The sequence below is a fragment of the Pogonomyrmex barbatus genome, unplaced genomic scaffold, assembly GCF_055798465.1.
Source record: "Pogonomyrmex barbatus isolate J1 unplaced genomic scaffold, ASM5579846v1 scaffold1, whole genome shotgun sequence".
Taxonomy (NCBI): domain Eukaryota; kingdom Metazoa; phylum Arthropoda; class Insecta; order Hymenoptera; family Formicidae; genus Pogonomyrmex; species Pogonomyrmex barbatus.
This window is the reverse complement of record NW_028297098.1, coordinates 7784191-7806618: the sequence shown is the minus strand read 5'-3', so window position 1 is coordinate 7806618 and position 22428 is coordinate 7784191. Positions and strand designations below refer to the sequence as shown.

Below are 22428 nucleotides of genomic sequence, written 5' to 3'. Positions count from 1 at the left end.
CGTGACTATTTACACCAAGTTCTCGATAAATATGCCGAACCTGCTTTCATGCTAATTCGATCTTTATTGTCTGCTTTCGTTATCCGGACGGCACGATTATAGATATCTACTTCTTTTTTCAGTGGTCAAAAGAAACGTATCTACGGATGTTTTACGTGAGACGACCAATATATTACGAAAGAGAATGCAGGTATAAAAAATACCTCGATGATTTGCTTCGTGATTAGACTTAATGGAATGTGAATTAATTTCATTAATTATATTGAGATGATTAAAAAAAGAGATAGCGGCGCCCGAAATAGAAAGGGGAGAAAGAGAGAGAGAGAGAGAGAGAGAGAGAGAGAGAGAGAGAGAGAGAGAGAAATCGCTTAGAAATATAAATCGATAAGATCGAGAGATAACATGTTTGACGTTTCTTCTCAAAAAATTTTTTCTCAAAATATTTATTTCTTCATAGGAAATGAGAAAGGATGTTCTGGGACATATCAACAATCGCATTAACGATATGATGTCTGACGTTTCGCAGGAGATAGAAACACCTCGAAAAAATAAAGAATTTTCGTAGAGAAGTGTGGACAAATATCGCGATAAAAGGTGAAAATTATATTTAAATCGGGATTAAAGATGTAAAGTTTTGAAGAAAAAAAACAGTACACTTATGAAAATATAAAATATTAGTAAATAAATAAGTAGCAATTATGAACGTAAAATTCTCTATCATATTCTTTATTATTTAATTCTGATTGGAAGTAGATTTACACGTGTCAACTGAACGTTCCAAAGAAGTCTATGTCAAAAAAAATTTAGCCTTGATTCTTACCAATTAAAGTCAACTGATTACAGTCACGAACGGAGATAAATGAGGGAGATAAAAAACAGTTTAGATTACATCTAGATCTACATTTTTTATGATTAACATTTCATTATCATATATTAATATCATATTGTATATTTTTCTTCTGTTTAATGACGCAACAAGGTAAATGTACATTTTTAGCGAACTTGCACTTAAAGTGTGTAGATATAATATATCATATTTATCAAAATTGGGAATGTATTTATTAAGGCAGGGAAACCTTGTAAAAGTAACTAGTTACAGTTATAGTCTTTCCTTTCAAAAAATACTTAGTTACCGTTACAAGTTACACCGATTTTAAAAAATAACGTTACAGTTACTCAAAAAGTTATAGTTATAGTTACTCAAAAAGTAACGAGTCGTTATTTTTTAGTTACTTGTTTGTTTACTTCCTGTAATGTTTTATGCATTGTTATTTTAAATATAAAAATCTTATGTTTCTAATATATTTCTTGTAATATTTCTAAGGACTGATTGTAACAACATTAAGCGAGACTTAAAACTTTAAATTTATTAGAGCAGTCGAATTTGATTGGTTTTTATTTTACATCTAATCAATCAAATTAAGACTAAGTTTGGAAACGTCATTTGAGTGCTCCTACGCATCATTTTATTCTTATTTAACATTCGGTGAAAAACAAAGATAAAATGAAACATGAAATCCACCATATCAAAGATTTTTACAACAGTTGCAAAACTGCTTTCTCTACTGATCATGCTCATTATTAAATATAAAACAAGGATAGAATGACACAATAGCGTTAAATGACAAATAAATTTGAAATATATAATAATATAATGATAAAAGTAACTATTAAATTAGTTATTAATTATTAAAAAAATGTAATTAAGTTAAGTTACAGTTATAAATAGAAAAAAGGAATGAAGTTATAGTTATAATTATTGAAAAAAAAAATAACTCTAATTTCGTTACAAGTTCCTTCCCAATCCTGGTATTTATAATATATATTGTTATATTATTATATTATTATTTTTCATGTCTTAAATTTTATATACGTTTGCAGGAAATCCGACAAGAAAAGCGAGCTGCCAGACAAAGAATTCCTCGAGAGAAACTCGTTACTCACTGATCTCTTCGAGATCCCGCACATTCGCACAATTTACAATATGTTTATGGTGATCTCATACTTCTGTTTAGCAGCACTATCGTATCCGACATTATAGATTCGAAAACGTAAATCTGCAACGCGAATCGTTCTTTGCATTAATGTCGTCATTTCACAAAAAATAAAAACGACATTTTGAAATGATATTTTTGCTTGAAATGTTTGTAAGATGTTTTGTCTTAAGTAACGGTCGTAATTTTATACTTTTTCATCAATCAAAACTGCTCTCTTTTTATCTGAAATTATCGGAGTTGAAATAAACGGCACAGTTGTTTCATAGTGCTATTATAGTGTAGAAAATTACTTGTGACGTAAGATGATAATTCAAATATTTTCTCATTTATTTTATTATATTCAATCTCATTGAAAGAGACAAATTAAAAACAAATTAAAGATCAAATTAATCATCCAATAGATCTAAAATATAATTTAAATATTTAAATATTTAATATTTAAAATATTAAATATTTATATTTCCTATTAATTGTTTTTCTTGATTATCTAATTTTTTCGTATTTAACTAATTTGTTTTTTAATAATTTTGATTTAATTTTGCTTTTAATTAATGATCATTGAAGAATTTACGTCGGTACCAATACGAAGAAATTTCGCAATTTGCCGATGTGTGTCTATATTTGGTCCTTCATGCAAACCGCGAAATTCAGTCTTTACGTGTTTTTCTACATACTGGGCGTATCAACAACTCAATTTCATGCCGAAATGTAAGAATTTCTTCAACTTAGGTTTAGACATTTTTAATTTAAACATTAAAAATATTTAAAAAATTGGAATAATTTAATTAAAATAAAATAAAATAATCTATAAATCTATAATCTTTTACTGAAAAATAATATTATAATGTAAATTGATGATTGATTAATTGATTTGAAATATAATAACGCAATAACAGATCGTAAAGATAATACAAATTAATTAAAATAAATTAAATTAGATAATATCAATTAATATAACAACCTAATATTAAAATATTTCAATTCAATTGTTTTTTTTTTGTAACTTTCTTTCGAAAAATTTGGGATTATGGCTGTCAATCTTTATTTTGTATCAAGTTTTATTCATAATTTTGCCAGTCAGAACAGTGATTAACGAAGATCTTCCCGTATCTTCTAGTGTAATTATTCTTGCGGAACAAATACGTACTTTTAAAAATTTTTATTTACAACTCGACTCTTCACTGTCGTCATACTGAATTATAACATTAGAAACGTGAAGAATGAATTTCTTTTCTTTCAAATTACATGAAATAAATCAGTTTTGTCACATACTGTCGCGTTCGCTACTACAGATTGTTGAAACATATTAGACTTTTTTTCTATTTGCGAATTAATAAAAACCGTCAATCTCTATTGACCAACTTTCCATAAAGTGTATTTCCTTAAAATCCAAGACATATATTGATTAAATTATACATACACTAAATAATGTGAATAAGGAAAAAAAATAATTTTCTGATAGAAAATATATAAAAATATTGTATTAAAATATTAGGATATTTAGAATATACTTAGAATATATATATATTTAATATTGAATAGAATAATACTTAGAATATATATACTTAGAATATATATATTTAATATTGAAATAATATACAGAGTTCCAAAACTCCCGCATTTGAGGATACACTACGTGATTTTTTATGCTAAAAGAAATAACTTTTTCCTTTAACAAAATTGCGTGCGACGAGTAGTTTTTACAGTAAATCAAATTAAAAGTAAGTGAGTGAGCGCGCGTATGTGCGTAGCAGTCAGGGCCGACGCGCATTTTTCAGGTCGGCGCGGCCTGGGACTTAATTAACTGTAAAAACTACTTGTCGCACGCAATTTTGCTAAAGGAAAAAGTTGTTTTTTTTAACATAAAGAATCACATAGTGTACTCTAAATTCGGGAGTTTTGGGACACCCTGTATATACATACATATATACAGGGTGTCCCGTAGCACTGTTTTCATTGCTCGTAAGAAGGTAGACGGGAACGAGATAAATAAAAATGTCTTATATTATTTTGCAATATTCGCAATAATTTTCGAGTTATTAAATATTTAAGTTGCAAGTAAGAGCGCGCGGGGAGAAAGCGCTCGCCGCCTGATCTGTAGGACGAATAGGAAACGTGAGCGGCGGACTGTATACAGGATGTTCCGTAGCACTGTCCTTATCGCTCGTGAGAAGGTAGATGGGAGCGAAATACTTCAAGTGGCAATAGTTATAGCTAATATATTGAAGAAAACAATTCCTCGCGCGCCTAGCAACGATAATCATCGGGCAGGAATATTTTATTGCTCGCTTGCATTTGCCAGTAGGCCGGGCTAATACGGTGATTTTTAATAATTAATAACTCGATAATTATCGCAAAAATTGCAAAATGATACAAAACTTTTCTACTCAGTTTTACTAACTACCTAGACACAAGAGATGATATGACCGATGCCGGAGACCCTGTATATATATATATATATATATTTCAATATATATAATACACGCGCGCTCACACATCACACACACACACGCGCGCGCGCGCGCATATGTATTATTTCAATATTAAATATATTTGATATTGAACAACAATACAAAATTCTTTCTATGTTATCTTGAAACGACTCGGTTGCTTTTTTAATTACGCATGATGATGAAGACACTTTTGTTAGAAGCACGGCACCCAGATTCCTGTCGTATAAACCACATAATGAAACTCCACGGTTGAGTGGTCCTAAGTTTTCACACTATTTATACTTTCTGTTTGCACCGACTCTTGTATATTGTGATGAATATCCTAGATAAATACCTTGATATTCTGCGATATATGTATATGAAAGATCTCATTTAGAGAAAATTAACAATTTGAACTTTTAATTGTGCGCGAGAAAGAAAACAACTTTAATTACAATTATTGAACCAAATTTACTTTAATATAAAATTAATTAAGAAACTTGTAGCCTCAAAAAAGTTTCAAAGAAATTTGCGATATATATATATATATATATCGCAAATCTCTTTGAAACTTCTTACATATGTAATAATAAAATATCTTGAATCTTCTTGATAATATAAATTGTAACATAATTTGAAGTTTTACATTTAAAATAGAAAATCACTTAAGTATTGATAGAGAATTTAGAAGAAAATATATTTAAATACAACTGATTTTCTTAGGACGAAGAAGATCAGATGGAAGGTGGTAGCTCGACACTTCGCTGAAGTTGGTTTAGCGATCTTTTATCTCGCCTTTATTTTTGAACGCCTTATAATGCCGACATTTCACGTATTCGGCACGCGACATCTGGATCAGAAATGGTTTATGAAGAGTATGATCGAAGCATCCATTCCTGGCATTCTTTATTGCATGACTGAAAATTATCTATTGTTGCATTCGTGGATGAATGCTTGGGCAGAAATGTTACGATTTGCCGACCGATTATTTTACAAGATGAATCTTATATCTTTATCTTTAATACCAATTTGCTTCACAAAATTTATAAAATATGGAACAACTTCTTGGAAAATATATCACGCTGCGTGATAGCTTCGATACACATAATAGCTTTGTTACACATATTAACTCTCATACACGTGATAGCTACACTACAGGTGATAGCTTCACCATACATAATAGCTTCAGGAAGCTTTCGGAATGGTTGTGCAAAATATTACATCAGTGTTCTTACGAGAGGCGCGTACTTATAAAATAAAAATTTTTTTCACGTGAAAAAATTTCACGTTATTATATTAGTCAACTTTGATAACTCATTTTCCGGAATTATTGTTGATTTCTGCAAATTATACTTTCAGGAATTATTATATCGTTTGTATTACAGAACTGATGGAACTATCATATGTATTACCGCACGTGAAATGTGATGGTGCACGACTGACTTTATACTTATGTCTACAAAGACATGTACGAGATCGTAGTGCCACGTAACAAGACACTGTCCGCCACTGCCGTATTTCTCATTTCCGCCGTTTTCTATGAATACGTAATTGCGTTTATATTCCGTTTCTTCTATCCAGTAATGTTGTTCTTTTTCGGTGGCATTGGTTTCACGATATTTTTTTTTATAAAATCGTCACCAACAATATCTTCCTGTGGCTTTCCTTTACCATTGGCAATGGCATCATGTTCACTCTGTACACGATAGAGACATATGCTCGAATCAACTGTCCCTCTCATTCCAATTATTACCTGAATTCTATTCATACCGCGAAGCTGAATCTGTTCAAATTTGATATATAGATGAACGCGGTCATATCTAACATATAAAAACTTGGCGAGCCCAAATATTACTTTTCAAATCAGATTTAGAAACAATTATATTTAATATAAAAATAATTAATAATGAATAAACATATGTTAGTAATTAATTATATAGAGCCATTAATTGAATTTAATTATAAAAAAATTCATAAAAAAATAAGTTGCAAGGAAATAAATAAAAAAAGATATTAAAATTTGTCATATTTTAATTTAAAAAACTATTTATTCATCTAAGATATTGTTAAGTTTTAATGCAACCTGGCGTTCCAAGTTTTTGTATGTCTATTTGATGCTGTTAGGTGCAAAGATATGTACTTATGCTTTTATTTTTATTTTTTTAAGAAGATATAACTGGCGCCAGTAATTGATAATAAAATTTTAAAAGAGAATTAAATAAAATAACTGTTATTACTTGGGGAAAGGAAAAGTTTTTATACTTATCATTTGGGTTTTTTTTATATACTTTAATATAGAAAATGTTTTGAGCAAATGTTCCATCAAACTTCTATTTCTTCAGGAATAATTTTTAATTTCTTCTTAAGGAATATTTTATACATTTTCTTTATTTTAACCTTTATAGTAAAGAATTTATGGTATTAATTCTCTTTTATTTAGATATGAATGTTAATATTTGCCACATTTTTTTTCGTATTACATTGTACATTAATTTTTATTCAATTAAATACGTATTTTCTAATATATTACATAACATATCTAATATATTAATGTACATATATTATATACATACATTACATTTTATATAATATAACATTTATTTCGACTAAATATATTCTTTTTCTATTAAAATAACAGTATTATATAATAATTATTTATGTATACATTGCGCAAGTATACACTTGATTTAGCTTACTTTCTTAATAATATTCTGTAATGATAGTAGTAGATAGGATGTATTGTGTTAAGTATTTTTTTAAATATATCATTTTATTTTTTGTGATGTATCACTACGTGATTTTGAATGTTATAAATGTATGTATTAAATGGAAAAGATCCTATTATCATTTTTTAATTGTAGAAAGATATCAGGACATTTCTATATATATATATATATATAAAAATCGTGTACATGATACGCGCGCGCGCTGTGTGTATTGTGTGTGTGTGTGTGTGTGTGTGTGTGTGTGTGTGTGTGTGTGTGTGTGTGTGTGTACATATATATATATATATATATATAAAAATTGTATTTTTCAATCAACTATTATATGTTTATAGGCTGCCTATATTTATATTTTATATTATTCGTATACTTTATAATCATCGATGTTTGTAATCATGTTCGTTATTTTGCAGCTGACTGTCGAAATAGAAAGTTCGTGATTCTTCTAAGAATACATCTATTGATCTCTTATAACGGCAAGTACAACAATAAAATAATTAATATTAAATCTTTTAAATATTTATTAGCATCAAGAGTACCAACAGTCGTAATGAAAAATTTTATTTGTCTGTGATTGATTGAATTTTTTAATAAAAGTGTTGTTTTCTATAATTTTAGAAAATCAGATTTCTGCGATAATTTCATATAACAACTATCTATCAAAAACACTCGTACTAAAAACATTGTACAAATATAAAAAATTTGTTTAGATGAATATCATGGAAAGTATAAAATTATTATTATATAGCAATCTAATAATGATTTTACATATGGCATTTTCGGCTGATGAAAACACAACTGATAAATCTGAGATTGAAAATAATATATATTTAAATCGTTTGCCTAATCATACAGTACCAAAACAATACAGCATTGAACTAACATTAGACACAAAAGAAGATATTTTCAACGGAATATGTAATATCGATATTATTATTTATAACGAGACACGAACCATAAGTTTGCATTCAGTGAATTTGAATATAACTCAAGCCACGTTATATCAAATTATTGATGTATATAAAGTTGAGTATGGGACACATAACGTTTTATATCTTGATGAATTGCAAATTGCTGTTTTGAATTTTCATTTCCTTATAATACCTGGTAATCATACGTTGAGCTTAACATATAAAGGTATCATAGCTGATAATACTGAAGGCTTTGTCAAGCTTTCATATAAAAATGTGAAAGGAGATAACAAGTGAGTAAAAACAGATTTATTATGTTATAAACATCATATTAAACATGATATTAAAATGAATTGACCTTATCGAAGCATATCCTTTGACTATTCAAAATTAATAATACGCATAATATTTAATAAAAATTTGTTAAATATATGAAAAATATGAAGCAGCGCAATAATATTCATAAAACATTTGAAATAGCTTGAATATAAGGCTGTATTAAAAAATGTATGCTTTGATAATGTAAAAACTTTGCAAAAACTATAAAAATTGTGTAATACACAAATAATATCTTTATCTTTTTAATATTTAGTTACTAAAATGAACTTTTTATTAATTAATGTTATTTATAATTTATATCTATATGCAATTAAAATCAACATTCTTAAAATCAACATCTAATACTGTAAGGAAAAAAAAGATATATAAAATGTCTGATTTCTAATGGTACATCATTTTTGTGCAGACAAAGCTAGTCAAACTGAGCAGAGAAATCCTCTACTATTTTTTTTTAATTTTCACAATTAGTAATGAGTTATTTACTACTAAAAACCGCCGAATAAATGTGTATCCTACTGATTAAATAAATAATTAAAATAATTAAAAGCACACGGCAAGATGTAATTGCCTCGTGTTATGCGCTTTCGCGATTACTAGAAGCGCGATTAAATATTTGGAAATGTGTTACAAGTAAATGTTCTGTCTAAATTTGTAGACTTCATGTATAAATATTCAGCAAATACATGTAACGGGCGGTTTTACCTCGCCATGCGCTTGCATTTGGATCGGCTAGATATGCAGTCACTTGATGACTTTTGATAATTTATAATTGAGAAATGGATTTTTCTGCTCACTTTGAGCAGTTCTACCTACACCAAACACACATTAGGAATCAGACACTTTGTATTATAACAATTAATATAACAACGGAAAGAAAATGTTTCCATTTAAGTATGTTGGTTTTCTTTATTTTTATATTAATTTACCCAGTATTCATGCAGACTATTTACAGAATAAAAATGCACTATTACATAATATATTAATAGAATTGTTTGAATATATTAGATGGCTTATCGCAACTAATAACTTGGCGGCAGGAACTCCAAGTTTATTTCCATGTTGGGATGATCCAGAAATAAAAACTAAATTTAACATTACTATTAAGAATTACAAACATTATCGTACTATTTCAAATATACCATCTACCTCTATATGCCCATCAAAAAAGAACGAGAATTTAACGACAATATGTTTTGACACTAATTTTGAATCCATTTGTCGCATTGCGATTGTGCTACTCGACATGGACGATTATTCAGACATTAATTCCAAAAAAAGATATCTCAACTTGTGGGGCAGAAAGCCGATAATACAAAAGCAAACATTTGCATTCGAACTGATTGAAAATCTCACATATATTATTGAAGACACATGCAAACTACAAAGAAATACAACAATGAGAAATCACTTTGTGATCCCGGGTTTGCAAGATAATGGCTTGGAAAACTTTCATTTTGTATTCTATAGGTAATATATGTAAATAAAAAAATTAATTTCTATCCTTTTATAATAAAACAGTTATCAATTTTATTCTTTTTTAGTAAAATATTTAAAAAAAAAGACACAAAATTAAATATTAAATATAGTAAATAAAAATTTTAATTATAGAAAATAATGTTTTATATATATTTGTAATATGTACTACGCATAACAATATCATTTATAAATTCAGAGAGGAGGATGTTATTTATAATGAAGAAATAGATCTCATTGAGCGCAGAATAGAGATATCGCGTTTAATAGGACGTAAAATAATGGATAAATTGTTTGATAATGTCGGCCCATCATGGTCTTACTTATGGTTGCATGAGGCTATTACTACATTATTTGGGCTATACATGATCAACGAGGTATTTTTATAGTACATCATAAATAGAAAACCTATCACACATTTATATATAAACCATAAAAGATAAACGAATCTAATTCTTTGAATATTTCTGATAATTTAATATAGCTAAATAATTTCGTTACAGACCTTAGTTAAAACTTGTGCAATTATAGTATTCCCCGTTGGTTTATATCATTTGCTGAATTGGACTAATATTAATAATAATTGTAATTTAATTCATATAAGTTGCAATTTATTATATAACTTCACATTGTTAACTTCTAGACTATGCCAGATATTCGTCTATTGGATTTGTTTGTGGTTCAAACTCAACAAGAATCTCTCCGTTTGGATGATGGACAAATTATGAAGCCTCTCACATCAGAACTTAATGATAATATCGAAATTAATTCCTTTTCTTTTGCTCATTATTTGAAAGGTATTTATAAGTAATACTGAACAAATAAAGTCAACATAAACAAGTTCACATAAAGTGAACATTCTTAAGACTGTTTTAAAAAACAAGTTTCAATCTTTATTATTTCCTTTTAATTCACTATTAAATTAAAAACACATATAAATAAATTCTTATTATAAATTCTGATTCTTAAATAATCAGTATCGTATCGTATCGTATCGTAATATTTTTGAAAACTTTGATATATTTACGATAAGTATATTTACTTATGTATTTGATCTTATAATGCTTATCTGTTAAAGCACCATGTATACTGCGTATGCTGCATCATGCAGTAGGTAACAAAATTTTTCAAAGGGCCATTGTTCTATTTTTCAAAAAACAGTGAGTATATTTTATGTCTTTCTTTGTGTGTGTTTCTGTATTTTACTTTTTTTGAGCTTATAATTTTTAATTGTGATGATATATGGCTACCGAAAGCATAATAATTTGCTGTATTTTATTGCAATTCTTCTATTATTTGCAAGTTTACTATACCAAGTCACGGAAACACTTCTACTGTTTGTAGTTTGAAGTTTACTGTATACAAAGTTACTGTTTCAAAAATAGTAAGAAATAGGTCTAAGTATATGCGCGTTTTGTTATACAATGAATCCAGCAAGGATTCCTTTATTGGTATATTAGACACTGAGATTTGAAAATGTGATTTATATCGACGTAAATAGAGTCACAGATATTCCTCCATATGAGCTTGGCTATGTAAACCTACCCATAAATTATCCTGCGTCTCTTAATAATTATAAAAATTACAAAAATTAGTACTTACAACAAATAACACTACTCATGTACTTTTACCTGATACCTTTTGCTTGATACCTATTGTGAAATTGTACAATATTAATAGAACTAATTTTTATGTTTCTATATAAGGCTAAATAGTTTGGACGAATTCTGGAATGCCATGCAATCTATCAGTAATTTAGAAACAATATATTTAGAAGGAATTAATATGAAAGACGTGATGGATCCTTGGATAGAAGAAGAGCAATATCCTATTCTTGAAACAGAGGCATTTTCCATAGGTACACAGAGAACATTTGTAATAAAAAATTATTCCAAGAAGTGGAAAGTGATACCTTTGACATATACCATGCCACCGTATAATGATTTTATGGACACTATACCATGGTATTGGCTGGAAGGAACACGCTTTGAGCGTATACCTAAAATACAATTGCAGAATATGTGGATAATAGTTAATATACAACAGAGTGGTAAATAATAATTGAATATTCTTTTTTGCTATACATTCTATTAATTTGTTCAATTTATTTCTATTTACTTGTAAAGGTTAAATGTTAATAAAGGAAATATTGCTTCTTGCTTTCCTTTTTGGGCATCTATATTTTTTATATATGCAATTCTGAAACTAATATATATTAAAGTAATGTTAATTGTAGAACTTATATTAATTGTTTTAAGTATTTAAAGATTTTAATCTACCTATTACTAATTCTTTATTTAATAAATTACATTTAAATTGTTTTGCTAAAAATGCATTTTATAAATATATTTACAGCTTTTCAAGATATTTAACATTATCCTAATTTTTTCACATTATTTATCAACAAAAAAGTTTTTTACAAAAAATTTATATATATATATTGCAATATGATAAATGGACTATTAAGTAAATAAATAACGACATTCAACATAAAAAAATATTATATTTCTTTATAGATACCAAATTATACTCTTTTTCATTTTTCATCTGTAAAATATAAACTAATTGTATAAATTAAAGTTAATTTTTATTTCGTAGTCTAAATACATAGTTCAAACTAAGAGAATAACATTTAAGAAATTTTAAGAACATTTTCCTTTATCATTAAAAAAAGTTGATTAGTCATATTTTTTTATCATGGCAGGGTATTATCGTGTAAATTCCTGTAGGGACAATTGGTTAAGAATTGCAAGTTATCTCAATTCTAAAAACTATACGAAAATTCATGTTCTCAATCGTGCACAAATCATCGATGACGCGTTTTACTTTGTAACATCAGGCAAACTCGAACCATTAATATTCTGGGAACTTGCAAAATATTTACATCAAGAAACAGATTATATAGCATGGTATCCAATGTTTAAAGCTATTGAACGCATGTCATATATCATACCGTTGCGCACAAATGATAGTCTTAAGGTAATTTTAGTACGAAATTCTTATATTCAAGACATTAAGTACATTTTTTATAATTTATAATTTTTATAATTTATCTAGTATTTGAACATAATGCTTCTTTATTAATTTCTTAATTTCCTAAATTAAGAAATTAAGAAATCAATAAAGAAAGATTCTTAATTTCTAAAATTAAGGAGATTGTACATTTTGCACACAGCAATATCTACAATTATTAGCAATATCTACAATTTAGCTTAATTTCTTTCTGATTAATTATTAATATTAAATTTACATTATCTTAAAATATTTAGATAGCATTACTGAGGATATTGGATCCGCTTCTTCAAAAAATTGGATATGAAGAACATTCTAATGATACCTACTTCATTCAATGTTTAAGACAAGAAGCTGCAAGATGGGCTTGTGTTCTCGGTAGCGAGGAATGCAAAAAAATAGCTAAACATAAATTAGAACAGCATTTAACAAATCAAATGTAATAATTCTTATAACATACGAAAATATAACAATGAAAATGTTTTATTATTATATTTTTATAATATGCAACGTTTAGTACATATTTGAGTAAAAATATAAATATCATAATTCTACACTAAAATTTTTTAGGAATAATATGCTTTTACCATGGTGGAGAAAATGGATATATTGTAATGGATTATCCGTGAATGGTACTAATAATATGAACATATTTGATGTGGATGATGCATTAAGAACTGATCCAGAAATTTTGGAAGCTCTGGCTTGCTCTAATAAAATTTCTAATATTGTATTCTTTTTGTCGAGGATGAAAGTGTTAAACAGAACAGAATTTTTAAGAAAAAAAGATTATAATGTTTGTAACGAAATGTTATGTATTGAAAATGTTTTTAGAAACCACATTCGTCTATTTTATTATGTTATTCAAAAACATGCAAATGATGATTTATTTATTTACATACGCGATAGTTGGAAAGAAATCATACCTGAGTAATAATATGTTTTTATAAATGTTTTCCATTTTCTTAAAATCACAGATTTTTATCATATTATTTTATTATATATTATATATTTCGCTTTTTCAGAAAAATGAGTGAAGCTGCAGCGTTAGTTAGTATCTTAAATAATATTAATTCTGTGCGGCGGATTGCTCAGGTAAATCAGCAATATTTTATTATTCTTATCTTCACATTTTCATATTTTTATTATAAACTTCAATTTTACTATACTTTCAACCTATGCTTTATATATCTTTATGGTCGAACTATTTCAATTTAATATCGCTAGGAACAAAACATTGGGTGCAAGCATAAATGTTTAAATAAAATATGTAATATTTTATCTTAATTTTATTCTGTAAAGAACAAAAAGATTTCTTATTTTTAATGAATACGTGTATATGTTATAAACATATATTACTTTTTACGATAAAAAATTTAATATATGTATACAAATCTGAACAATTAATACATGTACAAAAATTCAATTCAACATTAACATTTTTTATAATTTGTATCTCTCTGAGTGAAATACAAGTTCTCATAATTATTGACACAAGTTTCTATGCAGGTAGAGTAGATATATCTAGATAAAAAGATTCTGTACTATCCAGCATTTTGTTAATTTATCTAATGAATTATTAATTAATAAAAATTCGTAAATGAGCATAAGTACGCCTATGTGGAAAAACAGCTCAGCATTACGCGTTTTCGCGGTCGCTAGGAATATTGTGAGATGTCTGATGGTGTTTGTCCTATATATATAAAATAGTCTATTATTTCTAGTTCACATACATCTCACGTTTCAAATAACCATAAACGCGCAACATTGAAATGCCTTTTTGCGCAAATGCATGCGTGGATGTAGAGTTATTAATATATTTTTTAATGAATATTCTCTTTAGTAACAGTGAAACTCTTTAAATGATAAAAGACTTGTCTACAAAACAATCAGCTGTATTTGCACACGAACAATGTGTCAATAATTATCAGACACGGGAAAATACATAAATACATATATATATTATGCAGATAATGTCATAACGTAATATCACAAACAATATAATATATTTAATGTTACAATTTCTCTGCAGAATTAATGATTCTATAGCATATTTAATATGTATCAATATTGATTTTGTAGATAAGCGAATGGACACGCAATTCTACCTTATATTCCGAAGTTGAAGAGAAAATACGTATGCGTTCATCTGAAATCAATAAGCATATAAATTCTTTTAAATATGATTAATAGCTTTTCTCTCTTAATTTTAAGCGGTTAAATAATAAATCTAGTATTAAATCCATGCTATTTTGGATTTCGATATTCACTGACATTACAAAAAATGTATGACATACATCATATATTGTTAATAATGACAATGAATATTGAAAACCAAAGTAGCATGGATTTAATATCACGTAGATTTTATTATTTAACCACTTTAAATGAATATTGAAATGCAGAGTTACGTAAAATTTTTAATTTTATACTTAAAATAAATACTTAATAAATAAATACTCAATATCTGTATTGTATTGTTTTTCTTATTTTTCATTTTCTAGCTATAATTTTATATTGTTCGCTGATCTTACATACGAGAACATTCTGAGTTTCTTAGAAAGTCAATACTGATAAAATGTATAATAATATTATTATAAACTATTATTATTCATATGTATAATATATTTTATAATAATTAGTAGAAGAATATGAATTTATAATAATACATAGACAGGTAAAATTTCATATGTATATTCTAAATACACATTTAGTATACGCTAAACATTGTTAAAATTTCATGTTAATCTCTCTGTAAGACTGTTCGCTCACGCTACGAAAAAACAATCACGAAAAAATGGAAATACATAAATATTGATGCATAATAATTTTTAGAATTTTTATAATTAGAAATTCTGAAACACTGCATTAAATAATGCTACATTCTTTTAAAGCATCCTTTAAAATTATATAAAAATAAACAAATGTAAAATATAAAATGTAATATTTAAATTTCTTGGATATTCTTAGATACTTTATATATATATATATAAATAACAATATTTTCAATCATATTTCGTATTATACACATAGTTTAAGTGAGTTTTTCTTTTATTATAAATAAGATTTAAACACGTTTATTAGTGTGAATGTTTATTTTACTTTATAGAAAATGTTCGAATCAAATGTTATAAATATTTTCATAAAAAATCATAAAAATAAAAATTTATATTAACGTTTATTTTGAATTACAAGAATTTTAAAATTAATAAAATAATCTGAAAGAATTTATTTCTTATTAATAATATTATTAAAAATTTTGTTTTAACTTTTAAATAAAATGATTAATGTTGCTAATAAAAAGTAACTTGTCTCATATCATTCCGTTATTATAATGCCTGCATATCACGATTAAATACAATAAATAATACATATAAACAAAAAATGTTATTTATAATAATATAACACTAAAAACATAAAATTTAGATGAAAATAACGGTAACAATTCTTTATAGTAATATAATATAAAATAAAATAAAATTGCAACAAAAATAATTATTTTCGGTTACGTAATTGTTTACATGACATTCGTTATCTTATCCCAAAATCTATATTCATTCATTATATATTTATTCATTCATTTACACTATATTTATTCATTCATTTAGCAAAATGTTGCAATATTAAGAAAATAATAATACGTTATTATATGTATTTTTAGATATACACTAAAAGATGTTTAACTTGATTAAATTATTTAATTTAATTATATAACAATTATATAACATTTAATTATATACAACTGAATATATTGAATTTCTTGGATATTTTTAAATAATTTCTATATATAACAATAATTTCCATCGTTTCTTATTATGTATCTGGTTTAAATATGTTTGTAATTTATAATAAATATGATATGATATGAGAACATGTTTATCTTCATGTTTTCTTTCCACCAACTTTTCATCTCATATGCAGAGTTTTGTGCATAAAGATATTATGATATAGTTGCCGAAAATAAATAGTTTAAAATATATGCGTATAAATAAACAAAATGTAAGAATAATTTACATAGAATGTCATTTGTAAAATTAATATAAACTTTAAAAGTAGTTTTGATAATAAAAAATATCATTTTACATAATTATTATAAATACTGCCGTATTACATACATTTACATTTACATTCATTGCATATATGATAACAATATGGTAATGTATACTTATACATATATATAGCTATAGTAAAAAATTTTACTTGTCCGCATTGATTGTAAACTTTTTAATAAAGAAGATGTTATTTTCCATATTTTTAGAAAATCAGATTTCTACGATATAATTTCATATAACAATTTTCTATCAAAAACACATTCGTAAATATAAAAAATTTGTTTAGATCGATGTCATGAAATGTATAAAATTATTATTATTATATGGCAATCTAATAATGATTTTACATATGGCATTTTCGACTGATAAAAACACATCGATAAATTCGAGACTGAAAATGATACATATTTAAACAATAATCGTATGTCTAATCAGTATTAAAACAGTACAGCATTAAACTAGCATTAGACACAGAAAAAGATGTCTTCAACAGAATATGTAATATCAGCATTATTATTTTTAAACAAACACAAAATATAACCTTGCATTCAATGAATTTTGTTGGAAATGCAATATCCAGTTAAACCATCGCTGGTATTTCTAGTTATAGTAAGTTGGTAACTCTGTATATGTACCTTCTTTTATCATTATCCATCTTTTTTCAAGAGAATTGGTATACTTTTCTAATATTGTATTCAAATAGATTGTTTTCTAGAATAAACGAGAAGATTCTATTCAGAACTACAAACAGATTAAAAATGTGTTGAATCTCCTCTTCCACATATTGAATACATGAATGGCGTGAGCGCGAGGACATACATTATATTTTACAAATTTATATAACTTAATAATTATTTCAATTTTCTGAAACGTATTATTTATTTGTTACTTTTTTATTTACAATCGCAGGAAGAGGGAAATATCTATGACTTTACTTAAATTAAAGTAAATTACTATTTAAATTAAATTAAAGTACCTATTCGGAAATTGTTTCTAGAAAAAAATATTAATTTTTCTCTAAAATTATCTCCTTCAATTAATATTTTTTGTTTTTAACTTACCGAGTGAGAATACGAGAGTCAAGAGAACTTACATTTTAACTTTTCTTTTCACGTATCTGAAAAAATTACATTAATGTTTTCCTTACATTTATTCACAAATAAATATACTTTTATTTATGATTAGTGATTACTTAAAAATATTAACTTATCACTCGAAAGTCAAATAATTTCTACCTTCTCCTCGAGCGTCAGCACGATGCGCGTCCGACGCAAAAGTTCTTTCTCTGGTTCTTCCTCCACGCGACGTTTCCGCAGATTTATCACCTGTAGTTTTCCCGTGATTCTTATTTAAAATTTATTTTTTATAAAATTAAGTAATTTTAAATCGAATATATCAAAAATATTATTAAATAATTGAAATATTTACCGTTGGAGAGGAGATTGTAAATGTATTCTCCCACATCTTCCTTCTCGTATCCAAATAACCGCCGGATTTCGACAATTCGGCGAACCTGAGAGTCATCACCGAAGTACCCTAATTGATATAACAGAGTGTCCGAACATTTGCAGGTGAAACGCGTGAAAATTAAATAATTTTTTTGCAAATCATCCGATAACCCGGACAAAAATTTCTCCGCGCATATCGACTTGTCGAGCATAGAAACCACTTAACGCTTCTACAAATTATTTGCTTGATCGTAGTCATTTTTTACTTTAAATAAGTAGTAATAAACTAATGTATTTGTACTCATACACACACGCACGCACGTGCGATCACAGAATTAACGCGAAATAAAGTTTGAAAAGGCTAAGCTCAACTTAAGAATGATTTTTGAATAACACGAATCGTCCTACTTATATGCTAGAAAACCCTATTGACCTCTAACGGAGGGTAAATGACACCTAAAATGGCGAGGAAAAAATATGATACTATTAAGTTCTAAGTTGGCTTGATCGATAGCTTGAATTCAACTTGCATAATAAAAGTATTTTTATTTTTCTGCTACATTTTTCTGCCCTACGAGCGGAGATATTGCTACGCAAAGTCCAATTTGGAAATTTTTACTTTAAGAAACGTCGTCATTATTATTATCGTCGTCGCCCGGTATCCATGTTGTAATTTCTGTCGGAGGCGCTATTGAGCCCAAGTAGATCCAATGTATGTACATACACTGTCCGTCAATGATTCGCTCGATACTACTTTCTATGGCCCTGACTTATAGTATCAAGGCCGGATAATCGGCCTTTATCCGCAGGGTCAAGATCTAATGATAAATACATGCACATCGAAACGGACACATTAGCAATCTAGAACAATAAGAAAAATAATAAACACACTAATTCTTTTTATTTGTTCCATCTTTTTTCTCTCTTTTTCTAATTTAGAAAGAAATGCATAAATTATATTTTCATCGTTATATTGTTCGTTCGTACCGATTTTTATATTTATATAAACATATATTAGTCAAGTATTTTTTTCGTACAATTACTTGCAATCATAATTCATGCTATTCCAAACACTTATAAATATTTCTAGATTACTACTAATATATCCCTTTTAATAAGCACACATTTCCCTGCCAGCATTGTACATGATAAGCACGTCACTGCGACGTGCTAACTCGTCGTACGTTACGTTGTAGCGACGTCTCAACTGGTGTTCGAAATGTAATTGATACGTCGCTGTCATGTTACTAACAGCCAAATTTCTAGTGACAGAAACGTTATTGTGACGTGTATTTGTGACTTCATGCGATATCTTGAGCACCTTTCGCGACCTGAAAATGATTGACTAATTATAAGAAATTAAGATTGATTTTACTGTATTAAGCGACGTCTACAATACAGAAGTAAGCTTTAAGACATAAGAAATTGATCAAACACAATCTATTATTCGAATAATATCTTACGTCTTCAAACTTATTTCTGTATTGCAGATATCGCTTAATACAGTAAAACTAATTTTAATTTCTCATAATTAGCCGACCATATATACATATACATGTACAAAATACATTTATTATATATATGGTAAATTTTTGTAGTTGTGTAGAACAAAATATGTATTTAAATTTCTATCTTAAACAAACCAAATACAATTACATGTTTTTTTCTTATTTATTTAATGTACAAAGTACATGATATAGAATGCGTTATGAAACAATTCGAAATGGGTTAAATCGTTTGAAATTGTTTAGTTATTTTCTTTTCTATTTTTATTCCTTTTCTTTTTTATTTTAGATTTCTATTGTTTTCTATATAAAAATAATTTCGATCAGAATCTATTCCAAACACTTCTATAATCTCAGTAAAGACTAATTTGCCTATAAACATAATTGCATTATCAATATTACCAACTGTAATACGTTATTTTATTTTAACGTCTTTACTACGTGACAGTTACGTGTTAAATTAAACTTCGTTAAATAACAAATAATATAATAAAATATTATTTATCTTTAAAATATAAATTGTAGTATTATAGAAAAACAGAAGACTGTCAAACAGAAGATTAATTAAAACAGTAAAATTATTTCGTCACGGCGACGTGCGAGAAACGTATCACAATTTCTGCGACTTTGTGACAAAAATAGCACGTCTCTGTTACGTTCGATGCAGGCAGGGTTATCATTATTAATCTTATCGACCCAGCGGATCATTAGACCGATAAGTCAGAGTCACTGTAGGATTCAGCAAATCATTGATGGCAATATGTCTCGAAAAATTGGGAAATGTATCTCTAACTATAGTCTCTATTCCTTATGTCACGATTCGGATTGACTGATTATTAATAAAAGGTCTCTGTCGAGTTCAAGATTTCGCAGTCTCCACACAGTGATGTGTACGCATAACGGGAGTAAGAAAGTATATTTATATGTACTATATTATATAATATTATTTTAATTATACCTTCAGTCATCTGATAATTTATCTTTTTTTGGATTATACAAATAAGGACGTGTGAAGAAAATGAGTCTTCTGATTGGCTTTCGTAGAAAAAAAACATTCTAAATGCAAATAAAATATTTCAGTAAATTCTTCAGAAAAGTTAAAATCTTTTTACTTTTGTTTTTAATATAATAAGTTCTTAATTCAAACTTCATCCTTAGAATACGGGGTTAGAAAGTAACTCGTTACTTGTAACGAAGTTACAGTTAAAGTTACCTTTTTTCAATAACTTAACTTCGTTTCTTTTTTTATTTATAATTGTAACTTAACTTAATTACATTTTTTTTTTAGTAACTAATAACTAATTTAATAGTTACTTTCATCGTTATTTTATATATTTCAAATTTATTTGTCATTTGATGCTATGTCATTCTATCCTTATTTTATATTTAATGATAAAATGACACAATGGCTACATTCAGCAGAGAAAGCAGTTTTGCAACTGTTGTAAAAATTTTTGATATGATAGATTTTTGTTAGTTTCTCCTTTAATTCATAGATCTAAATGTATAAACTAATCACATTTAAGAATCTTACACAGTTGCAAAGCTGTTTGTGTTGAACACAGCCAATAGGACTGACAGCCTTCTCAAAATGTGTATTTTCACTTTTAGACTATGCTCGAAAACATTTGAGTACCCTATGTATCATTTTATCTTTGGAGTACTTTAGGAGTACTCGGATGATGTTTTCGAACTTACAATTAGTCTTAATTTGATTGGTTAGATGTAAAATAAGAACTAATCAAATTCGACTGCTATAATAAATTTAAAGTCTCGCTTAATGTAATTGCAATCAGTCCTTAGAAATATATTACAAGAAATATATTAGAAATATAAGATTTTTATATTTAAAATAGAAATGCACAAAACAATACAGGAAGTAAACAGAGAGAAGTAACTAAAAAATAACGACTCGTTATTTTATGAATAACTATAATTGTAACATGTTATTTTTTTAAATTGTACCGGTAAATAGTTATTTTTTGAAAGAAAAGAACTATAACTGAGAACTAGAACTGTAACTAGTTACTTTTATTGTAAGGTAACTTTTCCAACTCTGGTAAAATATAATAGAAATAGGAATAGAAATCTTCTATAAAAGTTCACGAATTTTTGTACTTTAATAAAATCTCATATATTTTAAAATATGTGTTGTTATTCCAAGTCGAGCATTTTTTGCAATTCCGGTCGAACGGATCCTTGTCTGTGTACCATTCTGGTATATCGGATCGCAGTTTATGATAGTTTTAAATTCTAATTTTAGTTTCCTATATATTAAACTTACAAATCCTCAAATATTGTAGAATATTGAAATCATAAAGAAAGCGTAGTAATCTTGGCAATATCAATTTGTCAAACCTTATACCATTATAATCATGTAACTAAAATGACAAGATTTTAAAGATATTTTTTGAAAATTTTTTTTCAATTTATAATATTAATAATATATTTTATTATATTTCCAAGGAACAATAATTATTATATAATGATTTAACAACTTATTTAATTTTCTTTCTCTTTTAACTAACATAAAAAA

The 22428-nt window shown here is 26.9% G+C and overlaps 2 protein-coding genes across 2 annotated transcripts in view; both read left to right on the top strand.

The window, feature by feature from the left end:
- Nucleotides 1–16190, top strand: part of LOC148937996 (aminopeptidase N-like) — a 76237-nt gene extending 60047 nt beyond the window's left edge. The window contains exons 2-13 of the mRNA XM_089081053.1: nt 7566–7628; nt 7771–8356; nt 9408–9869; nt 10075–10252; nt 10519–10672; nt 10954–11035; nt 11582–11925; nt 12580–12854; nt 13145–13326; nt 13458–13817; nt 13913–13982; nt 14970–16190. Coding sequence (XP_088937179.1) covers nt 7863–8356; nt 9408–9869; nt 10075–10252; nt 10519–10672; nt 10954–11035; nt 11582–11925; nt 12580–12854; nt 13145–13326; nt 13458–13817; nt 13913–13982; nt 14970–15077 — 2709 coding nt within the window. The 5' untranslated portion in view covers nt 7566–7628; nt 7771–7862 and the 3' untranslated portion in view covers nt 15078–16190. The remainder of the gene's footprint in view (nt 1–7565; nt 7629–7770; nt 8357–9407; nt 9870–10074; nt 10253–10518; nt 10673–10953; nt 11036–11581; nt 11926–12579; nt 12855–13144; nt 13327–13457; nt 13818–13912; nt 13983–14969) is intronic.
- Nucleotides 1829–7054, top strand: LOC148937997 (sterol O-acyltransferase 2-like; the record flags this gene model as incomplete). Its single annotated transcript, XM_089081970.1, is given in 3 exon segments — nt 1829–2038; nt 5121–5515; nt 5838–7054. Coding segments are annotated over 3 exon segments (906 nt in total), but the record flags the coding sequence as incomplete, so codon positions are not given.
- Nucleotides 16191–22428: the final 6238 nt, after the last annotated feature.